Here is a 22,256-nt window from a genome sequence, read left to right as displayed (position 1 = left end):
CCCTAACCCAGAACAATACAGGGAAGTAAATCCTGGGAAATAGATTTTCAAATTATTAAGTTGACACAGTAGAAACCTACCATAACAGCTTAACTGGTTAACTTCCCTCCTTGTTAACTAGGCATTCATCAGCACCTCTTTGAATAACACAGCTTTCTAGTAAAGACCACAGGAAAACTATGCTTCCTGTTAATATGATGCAATTATTCTTCATTCAACGAAAACAAGCTGTCTCCTTCAAAGAGAATACCAAATTCATTTATCCATTTAAGACTCTTTCCTCTTCTAGCTAAATCACACTCTCCCTCTGAATCCTGTATCTTAACTACTGAGATACAATGAGATAAAGATTAATTTGTAGTGGCATATTTTATGTTATGACAGGCAGACAAACAGGAGACGGAAGTTAAAAATGGTTACTGTATACATAAATACATTCATATAAAATGAAAATAATTTTATAACTACTATAGCTTTTGTTACTGCAAATGACCACATGATTGTAACTAGGATTTATAACTACCTCAATCCATTACCCACTCCATAAGCTCTTGATCATAGCAAGAACCTCCACTCACTATTGTACTTGACTTCCTATAGCTGCTTATTCAGGAGCATTGCTATGAGGAAAGTCATAAAGATGAATAAGAAATTCTGCAAGTCAACCAGTATGGTTTTAGCAGAAGTTTGCAAGGCACTGAAGACAAATCCAAGGGTCTATTTTAGTGAGAAAAAAATCTTGCTAATACTCATAGGAAATTAATGCATTGTATTCTGGGAAATATCATTAAGACTGATACCTGACTATCATCACAAGCAACAGCAGTCACAAAGGAAAGCATTTATAAATTTTCTAAAGAAACCAAACAAATAAAACTTGCAAGGGAGATTCTTATGAGCATGAAGTATATTTTTAAATTGCTTTTTTTTTTTCATTGTTGAAAATCACTGCTAAGAGAGTGAAAAGTCAACACCAGCTTGGAAAGCAATATATGAAAAAGAAATTTCTAAAAAAGGAATCAAATGCAGACTATATTAAAAGCTCATAAATCAATAAGAAGAGAAAACAATAAGAAGAGTTAACCAGAGTGGCAAAATCTTAGAGATCCAAATCAAAAATATTATATCCAATAGGCACTAACCGTGATTTTACTATTTTTAGGAAAACCAAAATCAAACCTCACCTCTTTCATCTATGTCTTTTCAGCACCCTGAGTGGATCAATGTATCAATGTAGCTAGTTGTATATGATATCAAAAGGATAAAGGAAAAAATAATGACTGTCTCCAGGAAAATAAGAGATTAAGTAAATGTCCTAGAAGCTTCCATCCCTGAACTGATGTTGGGGGTGGGGGGGTAGGGTCAGGGGGAAGCAGATCACAGATCTGGACACTGAAGGAAAGGCAAGTTTTAGTAGAATAAAGAAAGTTAATATTTACTCAACTTACTATATGTCAGGAACTGCAGAATGCATTTCTGATTCATTATCTAATCTAAATATCAAAGCCCTATGAGACAGGTTTTATTGTTCCAATGCTTGTAATCTTTGGGAAATGAGACATGCATAACTTTCCAAACTGTGAAAAATGTCTCAAACTTTATTGTCATCTAGAGGGTACCATTTAGAGGGCTCCTTGGAGAAGATTTGGGTGTGAGGAATCCACTTGTCCCAGAACAGGATGAATGGCTGTTTCAGTGATGGTGACACTATGGTCAAAATGGAACCTAAAGACATCTATGAGGAATGGTTCTCTCAAAATCTGCAATACCTTGTCGAATTAACACCAAAAAAAGATGCTCTTTTCATCACAGGGGCTTAGAATGCAAACTCAGGAAGCAATGCAAACTTATCTCAGGCAAGTCTGAACTTGGAGTACGAAATTAAGCAGGGCAAAGGCTAATACAGTTTTGCCAAGAAAACACACTGGTCATAGCAAATACCCTCTTCCAACAACACAAGAGACCATCTACACTTGAATATCACCAGATGGTTAATACAGAAATAAGATTGGTTATATTCCTTGCAGCCGAAGATGGAGAGACACTTTCAGTTCAGTTCAGTCACTCAGCCATGTCCGACTCTTTGCAAACCCGTGAACTGCAGCACTCCAGGCCTTCCTGTTCATCACGAACTCCCAGAGTCCACCCAAACCCATGTCCATTGAGTCAGTGATGCCATCCAGCCTTCTCATGCTCTGTCGGCCCCTTCTCCTGCCCTCAATCTTTCCCAGCATCAGGGTCTTTTCCAATGAGTCAGCTCTTCACATCAGGTGGCCAAAGTATTGTAGTTTCAGCTTCAACATCAGTCCTTCCAATGACATCCAGATTGGTCTCCTTTAGAACGGACTGGTTGGATCTCCTTGCAGTCCAAGGGACTCTCAAGAGTCTTCTCAAATACCACAGTTCCAAAGCATCAATTCTTCGGCACTCAGCTTTCCTTATAGTCCAACTCTCACATCCATACATGACCACTGGCAAAACCATAGCCTTGACTAGACGGACCTTTGTTGGCAAAGTAATGTCTCTGCTTTTCAATATGCTATCTAGGTTGGTCATAACTTTCCTTCCTTCCCTTAAGCGTCTTTTAATTTCATGGATGCAGTCACCATCAGCAGTGATTTTGGAGCCTAAGAAAATAAAGTCTGACACTGTTTCCACTGTTTCCCCATCTGTTTGCCATGAAGTGATGGGACCGGATGCCATGATCTTAGTTTTCTGAACGTTGAGCTTTAAGTCAACATTTTCACTCTCCTCTTTCATTTTCATCAATAGGCTCTTTAGTTCTTCTTCGCTTTCTGTCATAAGCGTGGTATCAACTGAATATTTGAGGTTATTGATATTTCTCCCAGCAATCTTGATTCCAGTTTGTGCTTCATCCAGCCCAGCATTTCACATAATGTACTCTGCATATAAGTTAAATACGCAAGGTGACAATATACAGCCTTGATGTATTCCTTTTCCTATTTGGAACCAGTCTGTTGTTCCATGTCCAGTTCTAACTGTTGCTTTCTGACCTGTGTATAGGTTTCTCAAGAGGCAGGTCAGGTGGTCTGGTATTCCCATCTCTCTCAGAATTTTCCACAGTTTATTGTGATCCACACAGTCAAAGGCTTTGGCATAGTCAGTAAAGCAGAAGTAGATGTTTTTCTGGAAATTTCTTGCTTTTTTTGATGATCCTCAGATGTTGGCAATTTGATCTCTGGTTCCTCTGCCTTTTCTAAAGCCAGCTTAAACATCTGGATGTTCATGGTTCACGTATCGCTGAAGCCTGGCTTGGAGAATTTTAAGCATAACTTTACTAGCGTCTGAGATGAGCCTTTACAGTCAGCAAAAACAAGATCTGGAGCTGACTGTGGTCAGATCATGGGCTCCTTGTTTTAAAATTCAGGTTTACATTGAAGAAAGGCTGGAGAACCACTAGGCCATTTATGTACGACCTAAATCAAATCCCTTAATTTAAATAATTTAAGCAGTATTCAACATAACATTTTTATTAAATTCAACAAATTCATTGGCTCATTCAGCAAACAGACAATTCTTGAGCGCCTAGTCTGTACCAACCTCTCTTATAAACATTTGAATTATATGGGCTTTTGAGTAAATTTTAAATATGGGAATGTTGGATACAAATGAAAATTAAAGAGATCAAGAAGTGAAAATCATATGACTGCAATAAGGCAGTCAAAGATAGTTAAAACCTTCTATAGAGTGTTTAGGACCAAGGAAATACAGATGAGTACAGAGGTATAACAAATAAGATGTGTGTGCTGTGTGGTAAGTCGCTTCAGTCATGTCTGACCCTGTGAATGCATGGTCTATAGCCCCGCAGGCTCCCTTGTCCAAAGGATTCTCCAGGTACAAATATTGGAGTGGGTTGCCATGCCCTTCTCCAGGCGATCTTCTCAATCCAGGGATTGAAACTGTGTCTCTTAAGTCTCCTGCATTGGCAGGTGAGTTCTTTACTAGAGTCACCTGAAGTGACAGTGAAAGTTGCTCAGTCATGTCTGACTCTGAACCCATGGTCCATAGTCCATGGAATTCTCCAGGGCAGAATACTGGAGTGGGTAGCCTGTCCCTTCTCCAGTGTATCTTCCCAATCCAAGAATCGAACCAGGGTCTCCTACATTGCAGGTGGGTTTTACCAACTGAACCATCAGGGAGTTACTTGGGAAGCCTATTTACCTTCAAACCTGAGGAACCTTTCAAATAGTTGCTTGTTGACTTTGGGTCTGGGTTTAGCTCTCCAGTTCTATTATTCAGTCACAAGAGGGGGCTGCTTCATCTGAAAACTGTTTCTGGGAGAGGGGAAGGGAAATTTGTTTTCCATTGATGTGCCAAAAAAAAAAAAAAAAGGAAAAATGACATGCTTTCATCTTCTGTAGACAACTTGTGCTTTATTATCCCTTGTTGAATGTGTTTGGTCAAGGATTCAGGGGATCTTAGCCCAATAGCCTAAGCCCTTTCCATGTACCTCCCTAAACACTGCTTTCCCGTTTCCCTGTTCTGATTATCCCTTCACCTCTCTATTCCTTAAAATCTTTTTCCCCACCTCCAGTTTTTTGTTTGTTTGTTTGTTTGTTTTTACCACTCAGAACTCATCTCCACCCGAATCCCACTTGGTTTGCCTTTCTTTCTATTCCTCTGCCTTAGCATCCTTGCTGCACAGCAGCCACAAGCATTGGCATAGGGAATATGAAGATTATGGACCAAGGAGGATGAGGTGAACACCATCTATGTCAATCAGTTAGTATATCAAGAACAGATGCATGAAAAATGTCTACCTAGATGGCGATAGACGCATGATTCCAAGAACAATTACAAAAGCTCCGAGTTCCAGGATGTGTAGCTTTTAGTCTCAATGTTAATCTTTCCACCTCCCAGACCACATCCTACTTTTGAACCTCCCAAAGATTTTCTGAAACATGGCTAGGAATTTTCATCATCTTACAACACAGAGCTCAGTGCATTTTTCTGGGATTAAATACTGCATTCCACAAGCTTCTTGGACCATCAGCCAATTTCTTAAGAAACAAATGATAGACCAATGGTTGTGCATAGACACATCACTGTGATTGGTGTTCCTTTGCCAGAACCAGACATTAAACTTCACAGATGACTGCACAGTGAGCTGGGAATGTTTCACCATCTTTTGGGGACATGACTAAAATAGGGGAGGAAGATCTAGATAAGGAACTGCTTGATCATTGGCTGAGAAGGTCCTGGCAACAGCACAGTGGTATCTGCTGCACTGGTTGTGAGTCTTTACCAACAGCTGTTGCCTCTGTTCTCTGGAACATCCTTAAACCAAGGATCAGACACAAGTCTGAGCTCTGAGCCTGTGGTCCTAGCTTGTCCTTGAAGTATGAGGCTGGTGATGGAGTAACTGTGTTTCTGACCTTGGGTAAGTGTTCTCTGTCTACAAGGGGTGACTTGAGGGCAAAGGGCCACACAGTTACCTGCTCTCTGCTCCTCTCCCTGTGCTGTATTCAGCATTACAGGGATGGGACAGAGAAATGGTCTGCGGGTTTGCTAAAGAGGACAGATTTCTACATGACCGGTCAAATCATGGCCGTGATTCCAGACAAGTCCTTAGCAGTAAGCAGGTTGTAGGAAATCTCTCGGTCTATTCAGCCAACGACCCATGGAACAAAGCTTATGGATCTCTGATTCTTGCCATGTCTTTGGGCTCTATAATTTTGTTGTCGTTCAGTCACTAAGTTGTATGCAACATTTTACGTACAAGGATGGCAGTATGCCAGGCTCCTCTGTCCTCTACTATCTCCTGGAGTATGCTCAAATTCATGTCCATTAGGCGATAATGCTGTTTAACCATCTCACCCTCTGCAGCCCCCTTCTCCTTTTGCCTTCAATCTTTCCCAGAATCAGGATATTTTCCAACGAGTTGGGTCTTATCATCAAGTGAACAAAGTATTGGAACTTAGGTTCAGCATCAGTCCTTCCAATGAATATTTAGGGTTCATTTCCTTTAGATTGACTGGCTTGATCTCCTTGCAGTCCAGTAATGAACACCAATAATATTTTTGCAGGACAAAAATAGAAACACTGGAGTAGGGGTTAGAGCCAGACAGTTATGAGAGGGTTATGACTTTGATCCATAGAATTTCACTGATTTGTGCTCTGGAGCTAATTTGATTTCTTAACCCCATAGGGACTGTGATTGATGCTAAGACCACCCAGCCCAGCTCCATGGTTTGTGCTGAAGGAGAGGATATAAACCTACCTTGTAATAACTATACTGTTGGTGGAAATGACTATATACATACATATCAGCAAATTGCCAATCAGAGTCCACAGTATGTCATTCATGGCTTATGAAGCACCGTGAACAACAGCATGGCCTCTCTGAACAAAGCTTCCGACAGCATCTTGGTCCTGCCCCAGGTCGCCCTGAGAGACGCCGCTGTGTACTACTGCGTCCTGAGAGAGGCACACTGGGACAGACGGGGCTGCACCTGTGCAGTATCTCTGGTGGCCAGAAGGGGGGACACATCGAGGGGAGCAGTCACGAGAGCAAATCCAGAGTCATCTAGAAGGAGAGTCAGAAAGCACTAAGAGATGAGGATATGAAGGGAAGGAAAGGGAAGAAGATGGATAAAGAAAAGATGAAAAGGAGGACAAAGAAGTGGTGCTTCATTGGTTGATGTGGCTGAGAAGAATTATACAGCTACTAAGAATCTAATTGCAACACAGAAATCAAGGGAGAAGCATCAACAGTTTGTCATGGTTCTTTCTTGCATCAATAAAATGTTGGTTCCAGTGTGTTAGTCTCAAGCTGAAAGTCAGAAAAATAAAAACAATTCTCTTGTTCCAAAGGCTTCTTTTATGTGCAGCCTCAAGAACTGTAGCCTGCCAGGCTCCTCTGTCCAAGGGATTTTTCAGGCAAGAATACTGGAGTGGGTTGCCTTCCTCCATGGAATCATCCTGACCCAAGGATCAAACGTGGTCTTTTTTGTCTCCAGCACTGCAGGCAGATTATTTAATACTGTGCCACCTGGAAGTGGTCCAGTTCATTCTTTACAATGTCCATGTAGTACTCTGAGACATTCTGTCATTAATTGCTTTTCCATTAATAAACAATTGTTTCTATTGCTGTGCTATCATAAAGAGTGTTGTCTTTATATATCTTTGTTATTCATTTTTGTATCTACGGGAGCATCTCTATTATAATATATTTCTGAAACTAGAATGGCTATTCATAAAACAAGGTGCTTTTATAATTTTTTTGAAAACTGACAACTTGCCATTCATGTGGTATAAACAATTATATTTCAGCTAACAGGGAGAAGGTGCAGTTTGCATCCTCTAAAAATTAAGAAATACCAGTATTTTTATTTTAACAATCTAAATAAACTTTATTGAGAGTCATTTTACTGGTCCCGGGGCTTCCTACAGAGTTCCAAGGAATAGCAAGGAGAGATAAGGGAGCCTGCCTCAGTGATCAATGAAAAGAAATAGAGGAAAACAACAGAATAGGAAAGACTAGAGATCTCTTCAAGAAAATTAGAGATACCAAGGGGACATTAAATGCAAAGATGGGCACAATAAAGGACAGAAATGGTATGTATCTAACAGAAGCAGAAGATGTTAAGAAGAGGTGGCAAGAATACACAAAAGAACTATACAAAAAAGATCTTCATGACCCAGACAACCATGATGGTGTGATCACTCACCTAGAGCCAGACATCCTGGCTAAGTGGTCCTTAGAAAGCATCGCTATGAACAAGCCAGTGGAGGTGATGGAATTCCAGTTGAGCTCTTTCAAATCCTAAAAGATGATGCTGGGAAAGTGCTGCATTCAATATGCCAAGAAATTTGGAAAACTCAGCAGTGGCCACAGGACTGGAAAAGGCCAGTTTTCATCCCAATCCCAAAGAAAGGCAAGGCCGAAGAACATTCAAACTACCACACAATTGTACTCATCTCACATGCTAGCAAACTAATGTTCAAAAGTCTCCAAGACAGACTTCAACAGTACATGAACTATGAACTTCCAGATGTTCAAGCTGGATTTAGAAAAGGCAGACGAGCCAGAGATCAAATTGCCAACATCAGCTAAAACATCAAAAAAGAGAGTTCCAGAAAAACATCTACTTCTGCTTTATTGACTATGCCAAAGCCTTTGATTGTGTGGATCACAATAAACTGTGGGAAATTTTGAAAGAGATAGGAATACCAGGCCACCTTACCTGCCTCCTGAGAAATCTGTATGCAGGTCAAGAAGCAACAGTTAGAACTGGACAAGGACTGGTTCAAATTGGGAAAGGAGTACATCAAGGCTGTCTATTGTCACCCTGCTTATTTAACTTGTATGCATAGTATGTCATGTGAAATGCTGGGCTGGATGAAGCACAAACTGGAATCAAGATTGCCAGGAGAAATATCAGTAACATCAGATATGCAGATGACACAACCCTTATGGCGGAAAGAGAAGAAGAACTAAAGAGCCTCTTGATGAAAGTGAAAGAGGAGAGTGAAAAAGTTGGCTTAAACTACAACATTCAGAAACTAAGATCATGTCATCCAGCCCCATCACTTCATGGCAAATAGATGGGGGAATAGTGGAAACAGTGACAGACTTCATTTTCTTGGGCTCCAAATCACTGTAGATGATGACTGCAGCCATGAAATTAAAAGACACTTGCTCCTTGGAAGAAAAGCTATGACCAACCTATACAGCATACTAAAAAGCAGAGACATTACTTTGCCAACAAAGGTCTTTCTAATCAAAGCTATTGTTTTTCCAGTAGTCATGTATGGATGTGAGAATAGGACTATAAAGAAAGCTGAGCGCCAAAGATTTGATGCTTTTGAACTTTTGTGTTAGAGAAGACTCTTGAGAGTCGCTTGGACTGCAAGGAGACCAAGCCAGTCAGTCCTAAAGGAAATCAGTCCTGAATATTCACTGGAAGGACTTATGCTGAAACTGAAGCTCCAATACTTTGGCCACCTGATGGGAAGAACTGATTCACTGGAAAAGACCCTGATGCTGGGAAACATTGAACGCGGGAGAAGGGGATGACAGAGGATGAGATGGTTGGATGGCATCACCGACTCAGTGGACATGAGTTTGAGTAAGTTCCAGGACTTGGTGATGGACAGGAAAGCCTGGCATGCTACAGCCCATGAGGTCACAAAGAGTCAGACACGACTAAGTGACCGAGCTGAACTGAACATCCATACAATAAAATATAATTTATAGATCTATTTCAACTTGCAATAGGGTTAAGTCTCAATAAACCATTTTAAGTTGAAAATATCAGTAAGTGGAAAATGCATTTAATATACTTACCCTACTGTGAGTCAGAGCTTCGCCTGGCCTACCTTAAAGGTATTATACTGAAAGTGAAAAACATAATGGTTGTATGGGTGCAGAATGGTTGTAAGTGTATCAGTTGTTTACCCTCCTGTTCCTGGGTCTGACTGAGAGCTCAGCCCACTGTTGCTACCAAGAACCATCAGAGGATGTAATACAGCATGCTGCTAGCATGGAGAAAGATCAAAACTTAAAATTCAAAGTATGGTTTGTAGTGAATGCATACATAGCTTTCTCTAAACCAGAAAGTCAAAAATCCTAAGTTGATTCATCATAAGTTAGAGACAGTCTATTGTGATTAAAAGAAACAGAGTATTGCTACACCCGATAGCCTAGATGGATCTCAATGCTGAGTGAAAAAAAAAAAAAAAAAGTCAGTCTCAGAAGACTACATGGTAGATGATTACACTTAACATATTTTTATGATTGTATACATAATGTATGAGTTTACTTATATAGAATTCTCATAAAGACAAAATATAGAGATGAAAAGATCAGCATCTGCTAGGGGTCATCACCAGTTGCAGGGATGGGGAGGGTGTGAAAATGGCTATCTTTAGAGAGATGGAACAATTCTTATCATGATTTTAGTGGTGGTACAAAAACCTACACCTGTGACAAAATTTCATAGAGCTATGCATAAAAAAGAGTGCATATAAAGCTGAGGTATCAGGTTATCATTTGTATTTTAGCAATATTTTAGAGCTCTAAAACCTAGACAAAATTTCGTTAAAAATTTTGGATAAGATTGCCTTTCTCCAAGGCCAAAGTCTGTGAATTTTCAAATACAGTAATTAGATTCTGGATGGAGAAATGTAAGCATAGGCTAAATGAATGACTAGTAAGTAAATAGATTACAAGAAGTGTTCATAGCTAATATTACATCTTATTTTAGGTCTGTTCATGTTGCTGCAGATGACATTATTTTGTTCTTTTTCACGGCTAAGTGCTTTCATTGTGGGTTTTTCCTGGTAGCTCTGTAGTAAAGAATCTGCTTGCCAAGCAGGAGACGTGGATGCAATCCCTGGGTCAGGTATAGCCCCTGGAGAAGGAAATGGCACCCCACTCCAGTATTTTTGCTTGAGAAATTCCATGAACAAAGGAGCCTAATGGGCTAGAGTCCATGGGGTCACAGAGTCGGACAGGACTTAGCAACTAAAGAGCAACAATAATTTCATTGTACACATGTACTACATGTGTATCCATTCCTCTGTCCATGGACATTTCATTTTGCTGTAACAAAACACTGTAAATCAACTATACTCCAGTAAAAGTTAAAAAAAACAAATCCTACTTTAGATGGGATGGCAAAATTATTCTGTTGACTAATCATCAATGAATGTCAACTTGTTTGTTCTTCAATACCCCTCAGCTCAAATCTTTACTAATATCTGCTTTTGCAAAGTCCTCTTTCAGGCTCAAACTGAAGCAGGGTCTCCTGCATTTCAGGCAGATTCTTTACCAACTAGTTACCAGGGAAGCCCTTTTTTCAGACTCAGTGTAATTTAATTACCAGTGAAAGAAAAATAGACAAAGTAAAGGTTTGTGGTGAATCACACTTTTTTTTTCCCATCTGTGCACAGACAACATTACCTTGAACATGACAAACCCCACTTTCTGTTTGAAGGAGTCACACAGGAACCAGATACTATGTATATGTGCTACCAGGCACACAGAGACACTGAACTCTCAGCTTGAGGCAGACTGAGCACATTTGTTCAGGGGAATCCGTGCCTCATGCCGCTCTCCAGTCTGCTCTGGGTGTTCCTGTCCTTCACCTTCTCTGGTAGGGATGCTTCCAAGCATGGGTGTGAGTCTTCAGGGTGAAAGGACTGCACACAGGCGCGTGGAGCTTCACAGGGACTTGGGGAGGAAGGGAGGACTGGGGAAAAGCAAGCGTCTTATGATTTCAGCTTGGTTTTTATTTTGGAGACCTAAGTGAGTCTAATTGCTACACTATTTTATTCACTGCTTCATCTCTGTTTTCTGATTTTTTTTCCACAGGATCTGGTGTGGCCCAGAAAGTTACTCAAGACCAGCCAGACATAGCCAGTCAAGTTGGGGAGTCAGCTGCCATGAACTGTCAGTATGAGACAAGTCGGAACAGTTATAACATTTTTTGGTATAAGCAGCTTCCCAGTGGAGAGATGATTTACCTTATTGGTCAGAATTCTTACAGCCCGAATGCAAGGGATGGCCGCTACTCCATAAATTTTCTGAGATCCCTTAAAGCCATCAGCCTCATTATCTCAGCCTTAAAGCTGGAAGACTCGGCAAAGTACTTCTGTGCTCTCTGGGAACTCACAGTGGTTGAAGTGATAGGAAAAGCTGAACAAAAACTCCTGAGCTGGATAAGAGAGAAGACCCCCTCCCCCACAACCCACCCCCTCCCACCCCCGCTGCAGGACCACCGCCAAAATACACACCTGCAGACCCCAGACAAGAAATGACAGTCCTGTGCTTGTTTCCTCTGTGGTCTGGATCAGAAGAGTTAATACTAAAAGAAAGCTCCTTCCATGTCATTGGGAAGCAGGTGTCCAGGGTAACTGTCTACTGCTATATTCTCATCTTGAATTTTTGACTTTTAAGTCAACCATCCAGAGCATGTGTAAAGTTGTCTAAATTTGAAAAGTTTCCCCATAAAAATATAAAGTGACAGTTTCACCTAAAGATCCTTACATTACAAATCTGGGTCTAGAAGCTGAAATCGTCATGAAAATCATTTCCTTAGTCCTTTCCTCTCAGATTTTGTGTCGGGGCACAATCAGAGAAGAGGAACCACCAGTGATGTAGAGTAAGAGATAAGTTATAAGGATTAGAACACAGGCAGTAGCTAGGGCTGGTGGAAGAGTCCATAAAAACTGTTGTATTTGTATTTGGTGTTGAGTCTAATTCACTCTAAGTCAACTAGAGTAACATTTGTGAAGGAAAGTTGGATGTGGACATAAGCATGGAGAAACTGTGACATGTATGGAAGTGTATGAGAACAATGGAACCTACAAGACACACTAAAACTTGTCTGTCTCTTACCTCCTTCAGTCTCACAGTGGTGGGTGAACTTCAGGAGAAGTGGATGTCATTTGCCATCATGTGACAGGCATACTTGGTCTAAGAGAACATGAGGAAGAGAACATGAGTAAGAGATCTGATGGGAGGGAGAGGAGTTGTGAGTCAATAATAAATTGAACTATCAAAGCAGCAGCAACAGTTTGTATTGCCATAGCCCCTGGAGCTCTGCACCAACCCACGGAACATAAAAATATGGCTGCTTCATCACAAGCACCTTCCAAAACTCACACAAATCTCTTTCATGGCCAAGCCTACACCAGAACAAAAAAGGGAAGCAAATTCGAGGAAACAGATTTCCAGATAGTTAAGCTGAAACAGTACAAAGGTACAACAGTACAAACAGTACAAAGGGATAATACTTTAACTAGTTAACTTCCCTCCTTGTTAACTAGGTATTCATTGGTACCTCTTTGAATAACACAACTTTCTAATAAGGACAGCAGGAAAATTATGCTTCATGTTAATATGATGCAATTATTTCTTCAATCAACCAAAGCAACCTCTCTCCCTCAAAGAGAATACCAACTTCATTTATTCATTTAGGGGTGATGTTCTTTCCTCTGATAGCTGAATCAGAGGATCCATTGAATTCCTTAACTTGACTAATGAGATATAAGGAGATAAAAATTGTAATAGCACATTTTTGCTTCTACAGGCAGGAAAACTGGAGATGGAAGTTAAAAATGGTTAATGTATACATAAATATATTCATATAAAATTAAAGTAATTTCATAACTATTATATTTTTTGTTACTGCAAATGGCCACATGGTTGTAACTGGTATTTACAACTACCTCATGTATTACTTATTCTATAATCTCTTTGCTCATTGCAAGAATCTCCACTCACTGTTGTACTTAACTTCATATAAAACAAGCTTCTTCTTCAGGAACAACACTATATGGAAAGTAATAAAGATGAATAAGGAATTCTGCAAGTCCACCTTTGTGGCTTTGCAGAAGTTTGCAAAGCATTGAAGACTAATCCAAGCGTCTGTTTTAGTGGGGAAAACTCTTACTAATACTCAGGGGAAATTGATATGCTGTATTCTGGGAAACATCATTAATAATGATACCTGACTTATCACAGGCAATAACAGTCTACAAAAGGTAAGCATTTCTATAGAAAACAAACATATAAAAGTTTCAAGGGAGCTTCTTATGAGCATGCAAGTATATTTTAAAATTGTTTTTGTTTGTTAAAAATCACTGCAAAGAGAGGGAAATGTCAAGGCCCGATTGGAAGGCTACGTATGCAATACACAGTCCTGAAAAAAGACCCAATTTTGGGATATATTAAAAGTGCATAAATCAATAAGAAGAGAAAATAGCTAATAAGAATAGCAAAATCTTAGAGATCCAAATCAGAAATATCATATTCAATAGGTAGAAAACATGCAATATGACCTTGATTTTACTGTTCTTACAGAAACCAAAATCAAATCTTATCTGTTCCATCCGTGTCCTTTCAGCCTGAGTGTATCAATGTAGCTAGGTGTATATGACACAAAAAGGATGTGGAAAAATAACGACTGTCTCCAGGAAAGTAAGTGATTAAGTAACTATCCTGGAAGCTTCCATTACTGAACTGATGTGCGGGAGGGTGGGGGGGGGGAGTAGGACACAGAAGCAGACTTTGAAGGAAAGGTATTCTTTAGTAGAATAAAGAAAGTTAATATTTATTGAGCTTACTATAATATAGTAAGGCATGGGATGAATTTACAATCCATTATCTAATTTAACTGTTAAAACCCTATGAGACAGGTTTTATTGTTCCATTTCTTTTAATCTTTGAGAAGTGAGACATAACTTTTCTAACTGTGAAAAGTGTCCCAAACTTTTATTGTCTTCCAGAGTGTACCATCTTAGAGGGCTCCTTAAGAGAAAGTTTGGGTATGGAGAGGCACTTGGATATAAGACAGGGTGGCTGGATGTCTCAGTGATGGTGACATTATACACCCATGGTGGATTCATGTCAATGTATGGCAAAACCAATACAGTATTGTAAAGTAAAATAAAGTAAAAATAAAATTTTAAAAATAAATACATAAATAAACTGGAAACTAAAGGCAACTAGGAAAGAAGATGGTAAACCTAGGTACAAATTGCCTCAGGATCAGTAGATGAGGAAATCATCCACTATCCAGTTAAGTGCTAAATGCTTAGCAAGTTTGTTAGTTGCAGTGTCCCTGGAAAAACAAGAGGCTACAGGAAAAGAAGAGATATTACTCCTTAAACACTCCAAGCATCTTGTATATCAAGACCTGTGCCCCTTGCCTTTCCCCTCTCTGCTGTGACGCTATCCCTCAAAACATTTACATGGTGCACCTCTGAAAACCCAACTGTCACGCCTTTTTGAATGCTTGTCTTACTGTTACGATTTGCATTCCCAGAGAATCAGGCTCCAGCGACGGCGTAGCAAGAATGAAAGCGGAAGCACTGCCACCTGGTGTCCTGCTAAATATTTTGTGAGACTGACACTGGGCGCCCTGCTGCCCTCTAGTGATCATGGATTAAACTGCGGGCAAACCTAGTCAGTTGTTTTAATGTGCCTGGAGAACCCCATGGACTGAAGAGCCTGAGTGGCTACAGTCCAGAGGTTTCAAACACAGAGAGGCTGAGCAAGTATGCATGCACGCTAGTCACAATTGGGGCTGCCATTGTTGAACCAAAGTCAGTAAACGTCTCAATGCAGAAATCAGGCGATGAGAAGATTCGGGACAACTGGCTGGTTTTTAATTTTTGCCTACCAGATGTGAAAATGATTGACTTCAAATGACAAATATTGGATTGGCTAAAAAGTATCTTCATGTTTTCTTGTAACATCTTACATGCGATGATTTTGGCTGGCAAGTAATAGGCTACCTTGAAAAGGAAGCTCAGAATTATTGCACAAAGGGTTGTTTTCTTTTTACCTTCTTCTTCTGGCAAGTGAAATAATTTCTACTGCTCTGTCCTTTCTTGTAGTATAGTATAGAAATATTCTGAGAATGGGAGCAAGACTCAAAAATGGAGAAAAAACTAAGCAATCATAGCAAACACTGCTTGGTATACTCATTCCAACAACAACATCTCAGTCTCTCAATATAACACCCTAATGAACTGATTTTCCCTGAACCCAACAACATGATAGACCATGGAAATTTATGAAAATACATGAAATCTACTATTTAAACTGCCAAATATACCTTAAAAAATATTAAGCTCTATCTTGTGGATAGACTCCTTTGCACTTTGAGAGTTCGGCTCCCAAATGCTCGCCGTTCTGTGCATTGCCTGTGGCTGAGCGCCTGTGCTGGGGACAGTGCTGTGCGAGGCGATTTTCAGGTGTGCTCTCACTCACTCTTATCCTCCCCCTTCAAGGTTGGGTCCAGGCTGCTTTAGGGAGGCAACGCAACAGCGCTTGGGATGGAAGACTTGGATTATGCTTCTAGACCTACCACTCATTAGTTGAGTGATCTTGGGAGTATCACTTAATTATTTTATGCTTCAGTTTCCTCATATCTGCAATGTGGATATTGATAGAATCTACCATGCAGGGTTGTTAGGAGGAGTGAATGAGATGATGAATGCCAATGGGAGCCCAGTGCCCAGCAGGATACTGACTATTCACAGAAATGGAAACTGAACATGAGAGAGGTTCAATACCTCGCCTGGTGTTGCAGAGTAAGTGTCAGAGTGGAGCCCTCCCTCTATACCTTACTTAAAGCACAGGCCTTTCCTCATCCCAAGAGTAACTCTCTATCTTAATATAGTATTGTATTGTCCTTAAAGTGCTTATCACACAGTGGGTGCTGTGCTGGCTTGATTCTTGATCGGGGAGCTAAGATCCCACATGCCTTGTCCCCAGGGCCCCAAAAATTAAAAAACCCAGAAGCAACATTGTAACAAATTCAATAAAGTCTTTAAAAATGATTGACATCAAGAAAATTATTTTTTAAAAAAGAAAGAAAATCAACAAGTAGACTCCTATTATTTTTATTTATTTTTTTATTTTTTAAATTTTAAAATCTTTAATTCTTACATGCGTTCCCAAACATGAACCCCCCTCCCACCTCCCTCCCCACTATTATTTTTAAAACATATAACCTCTGACATTTAAAACATTTACAGAATATTATAAATGTAGGGGCATGACAAATTCCAAACACGATATGCTCCATACCAGATAGATAAGTGTTCTAATTCTTACTATGCCACTTCCCTGATATTTCACCTTGAGTTAATCACCCAAACTCTTTGAGCTACAGTTTTTGTTCTTTGTAAATTAGGAATAATAGTAACTCTATTGTGTGACTTTCATATTAGAATAATGTACATGAAGCAAAAGAAAATTCAGCACATTATGTGGGTGAACATTTCTATTTGGGGAATTTGAAAGTTTTAAAAATTTTGTTTAAAATACATATAAAGATTCTTAACCAAAGCAGAATTCATGTCACATACTACCATCCCACTCTCTCCAGTTGAATAGTAGCAGTCCCTGATTAAGCAGCCCACTTCTGAAAGGTTGTCAGTTCTCTTTGTGTAGTGAGCTCATCTCAATGTTTGTGAAGTTGGTCTCAAGAAAGCAGTGTTTGATCCCTCATTTTGAACCACAGGCAACTGATTCTAGGGCAGAAATGGTTGGTGTGTTTCTAGCACATGTATGTGGTCTTGTCTCTGATTGGTAGGGCAACCAGGTACAGAAACCTATTTTCTGAAGCAGCATGTTTCACAGATCTAGGCTGCAGAACGTTCTTCTGCTGAGGATATTTGATCAGAATAAATGGAGAGGAACCCTTTGCCAGCCTCATGGCTGATCCTGTGGCTTCATCTTGGCCGTAAGTCCTGGGGCTGCTGAAGACACTCTGAACAATCTGGGTGGTGATGGGGAAGGAGAGGGAGATGCAGTCAGGCACCTCAAGATTCTAATATTTGGGAATGTGTGAAGGCAATGAACACTGTAGAGAAATCAGTTTCTATGTGTGACCTTGTCTTTCTGAACAGGAGTGAGCAGCCTCTTGACTGTGGAGCAGCGTCCTCCTTTGCTGTGGGTTCAAGAAGGAGAGAGCACCAATTTCACCTGTAGTTTCCCTTCCAGCTCTTTCTATGCTTTACACTGGTACAGATGGGAACCTGCAAAGGGCCCCAAGAGCCTGTTTGTAATAAGTGTGAATGGAGATGAAAAGAAGCAAGGACGAGTGAGAGTCACTCTGAATACTAAGGAGGGCTACAGCTCCATGCACGTCAGAGGATCCCAGCCTGAAGACTCAGCCACCTACCTCTGTGCCTCCACACAGTGCCACTAAGCCCCCTGCAGCCCATACCCAAACCCGTGCCTGCTGCTGCTCTGGGACCAGCGTCGAGAAAGAGCCATTGTCAGGAGGAAAAGGGAAATTCAATGAAAGACAGCGTTTTCAGTAATCAGGGGGAAATATAAACATAGATAAACAGGCATTCCAGTCACTGTAGCTCTCTCAACTAACTGGACTGTTTCTAAACATCACTGATCTCCACTACCACCAGTATATTGGCCATGTCATTGGTCCCAATTCCTAGCCTCCTCTTTTCCTGTGATTCCAAGTAAACAAGATAGTTTTCAAATCTATCTAAAATAATATGGTTATTCCTGGGTAATATTTACCCTTCACTATTGCTACATCCTAAGAGCTAGTCTTTATGGTATTTCCTTATGTGCATGAATGTAATATGGGGATACGCTGTCTCACACATCTGGCATGGAATTCTGCATGTTATATACCAGAACAGTCAATTCTGTCTCATTTAACTCGTTGGAGATTTTGGTTTGCTTTAGTTCAAACTTCCCGCTACATGAATATCTGTATGTCATTTCTTTACTGTGTGGTTGTTTTCATTTTTAAAAATCACTGTGATATCTGGAAGAAGCATTGATAGGGGAAATTCACTACTAAACTTGGTCTTTCCCCCAGTTTGTATTGTAACTGTGATAATGAGTAAGTAACTGTACTCTAGGATCTGAGATTTTTACTTAGTAATTTCCAGATATATGAAGCTGATCAATTATCTGATCCTGTGTTCATTTTGCAGATTTCCAAATAACCCACCAGTTTAATACCATACTGGGCTTCTTTGATGGCTCAGACGGTAAAGAATCTGCTCACAATTAGGAGAGCCGTATTCAATCCCTGGGTCAGGAAGATCCCCTGGAGGAGAGAATGGCTACCCATTCCAGTATTCTTGCCTGGATAATTCCATGGGCAGAGGCGCCTGGTGGGCTATCGTCCGTGGAGTCACAAAGAGCTGGGCACGACTGAGTGACTAACACTCTCACTTAATACCGCACTGGTGCTGTGCTGCTGCTTAGTCGCTTCAGGTGTGTCCGACTCTGCATGACGCTACGGACGGTAGCCCGCCAGGCTCCTCTGGCACAGGCTGCTAATTCTGGGGTCTTTCTGGGGTTTGTCAACACGGATTATTTTGCATCTGGGCCTCTTCATCTTATAGCTTATGCTTTCAGGTTTCTCCCCACCATACACAATAGTAATTCATATCAAGCCTCTGTCCAGCCTCCTGAAATATGGTGCGATTGTGCTCTCTCTCTTTCATAAATTCATATTTTAAAAGATTTATTAGTGTCATTATGTTTAGGAAAGAGAATACATATTATAAAAACAATACTGGTTTGCATACAAATCCCTCAGACCAAAACTATTTAAGAGACATTCATGTGAAAGCTTTCTTTTTCAAAGATCATTCACAAGGCAGTAATGAATCTATTTGTCCATCAGATTGCAATAGTTGAACCCATTTTCCTATATGAATGTGCATAGAACTGGAAGGTAGAGCACAGAAGTGAGTGAGGTGAACCTGTAGTTCATTGTACAGTAGTGTTAATGGAATTAAACAACGTGCAAAAAAAGAGCTGCTGGTCAACTTCCCAAACTGGACCTTCAACATTATTGGCCTAAAGATCAATGGAAGAAACTTCTAATACTATCAGTGAAGACCCTGTGTTTTAGCTAACTCTGAATTGGCAGAAACAAAAAGCACAGAGAAAAAGCAGGGACAAAATTTGTCTATACTGTGTGTTGCTGCGACACAGTGCTTCATGTATTTTTCATACCAAAGAACATATAGAAATTGATTACATTTGTACAGCACTTCAGTATAGAATGCTGCTTGAAACTGACCTGTGATTCCACATTCCCTGGGTTCTTCCTCACCTTAAGGGGTAAGGAGATAAAGCACTTTCCACATACGTAATCAATTCCTGGATGCAGCGGCACATAACTTGGAAAATCCACTCTTATAAACATGGGGAAAATGCAAACCTGGAAGTGAGATTCCTTAAAAATACCTGTGTCTTTATGAAAGTCATATGTAACCAAGCACACATGCACCAAACTTTTCAGTTTCTTTGGGTTCTCAAATGGATTTGAAATTGAAAATATTCTGTTTGTTGTGTTAGTTATAGAGATACAGATCTGACCTCTTAAATAGTCCCTCATTTTTTAAAGTCACATGGAGAGAGAAGAATGAGTGAAATATAAAAATCAAATTGAACAGGAAAGCTCACATCTCCCTGTTTACTGTAGGGCCCCAACATGAGCAACCAACCACCTGCTCCTGTTCTGTGGGGCCCAAGGCTCTTATCACAACTGAGCTGCTGCTGCTGCTAAGTCGTTTCAGTCATGTCCAACTCTGTGCGACCCCATAGATGGCAGACCACTAGGCTCTCCTGTCCCTGGGATTCTCCAGGCAAGAACACTGGAGTGGGTTGCCATTTCCTTCTCCAATGCATGAAAGTGAAAAGTGAAAGTGAAGTCGCTCAGTTGTGTCTGACTCTTGGCAACCCCATGGACTGCAGCCCACCAGGCTCCTCCGCCCATGGTATTTTCCAGGCAAGAGTACTGGAGTGGGTTGTGATTGCCTTCTCCTATCACATCTGAGCATCACCAGCTAGTCTTCTCTGCTAAGGCAGGAGCACTCAGACCACAGGTGAAGTGACGTTTGGTGAAACAGACAAATGTTTCAAGTTCAGCTCTTAGAGACAATCAGAAATCAGAGACAGGAAAAACACATTTTATTCTTGCTAATATCTCACAAGTCTTCAACAGGATTCTCTGCCGGGAGCTAGCATGGGGAATCCCGCCCATGGCAAAGGTCATGAAGAAGGAGGCCTGACAATACGCAAAGGTGGGATCAGGCCTCAGGGGTCCCCCCTGGACATTCTTGAGCATCTACCCCAAAAATCAGAGTCTGCCTACCTTACTGCATTATGCTTTCACCTACACTTCTGACATCAACAGGGGCTATCCCCAACCACCTTTCTCCGGAAAAAGTTGACTTAGAGCTCCAGTTAACAGTCTCCTACATATAAAAGGAGTGTCTCAGCTCAGACCCCTCTGATGGCTCTCCGACTTGCCTGACAGGTTTCCCCAGACTTTTACAACTACACTTGTGATTGTTTACAGCCCCCCAACTGTGAGAGGCACAGGAAGCCTAAAACATAGAGCCTTTCAAAGAGTTAAAAGCTATCAGAATAGTGCTGGTGTAAGATTTCACTGTTGAGCCAAAGCTTGCTGTCAAGTTCCCATATCCTTTATTCATTGTGCACCTGGGAGTGCATTAGTTAACATAGTTCGAATGTAAGAAAAACAAGTGTAGCCTTGAATTTAACCACATCAGACCTTTGAGCTAATTGGTTCTTTCTTGTAACTCATTGCACCTTTACTCTGTGAGAAATGTAACTCTGTTTGGTGTTTTCTGGGGCTGACATAGATTAGAAATATAAAGAAAAAACACTTGGAGGGAAAATAGGTTTTCTGGTTGAGCAGCCTTTATCAAAAGAAGGTCATAAATAAATTTTTTTAATGTTTTTACTTTTTATTTATTTTTTTAATTTTATTTTTTTTACTTTACAATACTGTATTGGTTTTGCCATACATTGACATGAATCCACCACAGGTGTACATGAGTTCCCAACCCTGAAGCCCCCTCCTACCACCCTCCCCATATCATCTCTCTGGGTCATCCCAGTGCACCAGCCCCAAGCATCCTGTATCCTGAATCGAACCTAGACTAGCGATTCATTTCTTACATGAAGAGGGTCATAAAATGTTCACAGGCCTCCAAGGCCAGAAGATAATGTACACAACATCATTTGTGGGAAAGGTTTGCAGAAAAAATCCTGGTTTCGATAAGGGCAAAACTGCTGGAATGTTTGGGCTAACTCTGTATGACCTTGCATCTTTCATTTCCCTCTATGTACAAGTTGAGGTATAAAAGTCATTTTTGAAAATAAAAGTAATTGGGCCTCACTCACCAAAGAAGCTTGGTCACCCCATGTCTCTTACTCTCTCTTTCAAGCTAGTTCCCTTCTGGAATACAGAGGTCTGCCGTGTCTACTTATTTGCCTAGGTTTCTAAGACCTGAACAGAAAGGTGCCCTGCATCTTCACTCCCTTGGGAGACCGGGAGGGCACCTGTAGCCTTATGTAGACGGTGCAAGTCTCTTGTCTCGAGACTTTATTGATTTTCTGTATAAACCAAGGAACATCAGCGTCTTTTCTTTTCTCCTCTATTTTCTTATCTGCAACATTCTTTCCTTATCTCTCTCTCTCTAAATCATTTGCCAACACCGACGCCATTTCTCTTTTGGGTTTCTCTGGGTCCTGCAGGGGCTGGACCCCGGCAATTCTCTTCATGCGCTTTAGTGTCACTGTGTTTTGCTGTGCAACAAACCACCTCAAAACTTACTGTTTAATTATCTCATGATACCTCTGCTCAATGTGGTGAAAAGGGGCTCAACTGCACTGGAATCCCTCAATTTATTCACTTAATTAGTGGGGTTGACTGGAAACTGAGGCTCAACTGAAATCTCAGAGGCCC

At 40.6% G+C, this 22,256-nt stretch overlaps 2 gene segments (V, D, J or C); both read left to right on the top strand.

Annotated features, from left to right (window-relative positions):
- The first annotated feature begins 11,007 nt into the window (after nucleotides 1-11,007).
- LOC132660108 (T cell receptor delta variable 1-like) lies at nucleotides 11,008-11,784 on the top strand. The segment is given in 2 exon segments: nucleotides 11,008-11,120; nucleotides 11,339-11,784. Coding segments are annotated over 2 exon segments (495 nt in total).
- Nucleotides 11,785-17,126: 5,342 nt separating this feature from the next.
- On the top strand, nucleotides 17,127-18,925 carry LOC121820047 (T cell receptor alpha variable 24-like). The segment is given in 2 exon segments: nucleotides 17,127-17,225; nucleotides 17,392-18,925. Coding segments are annotated over 2 exon segments (357 nt in total).
- Nucleotides 18,926-22,256: the final 3,331 nt, after the last annotated feature.

The sequence above is a fragment of the Ovis aries genome, chromosome 7 (genome assembly GCF_016772045.2).
Source record: "Ovis aries strain OAR_USU_Benz2616 breed Rambouillet chromosome 7, ARS-UI_Ramb_v3.0, whole genome shotgun sequence".
Classification (NCBI taxonomy): Eukaryota; Metazoa; Chordata; class Mammalia; order Artiodactyla; family Bovidae; genus Ovis; species Ovis aries.
The sequence above is the reverse complement of the archived record's forward strand: the minus strand, read 5'-3'. Positions and strand labels throughout refer to the sequence as shown.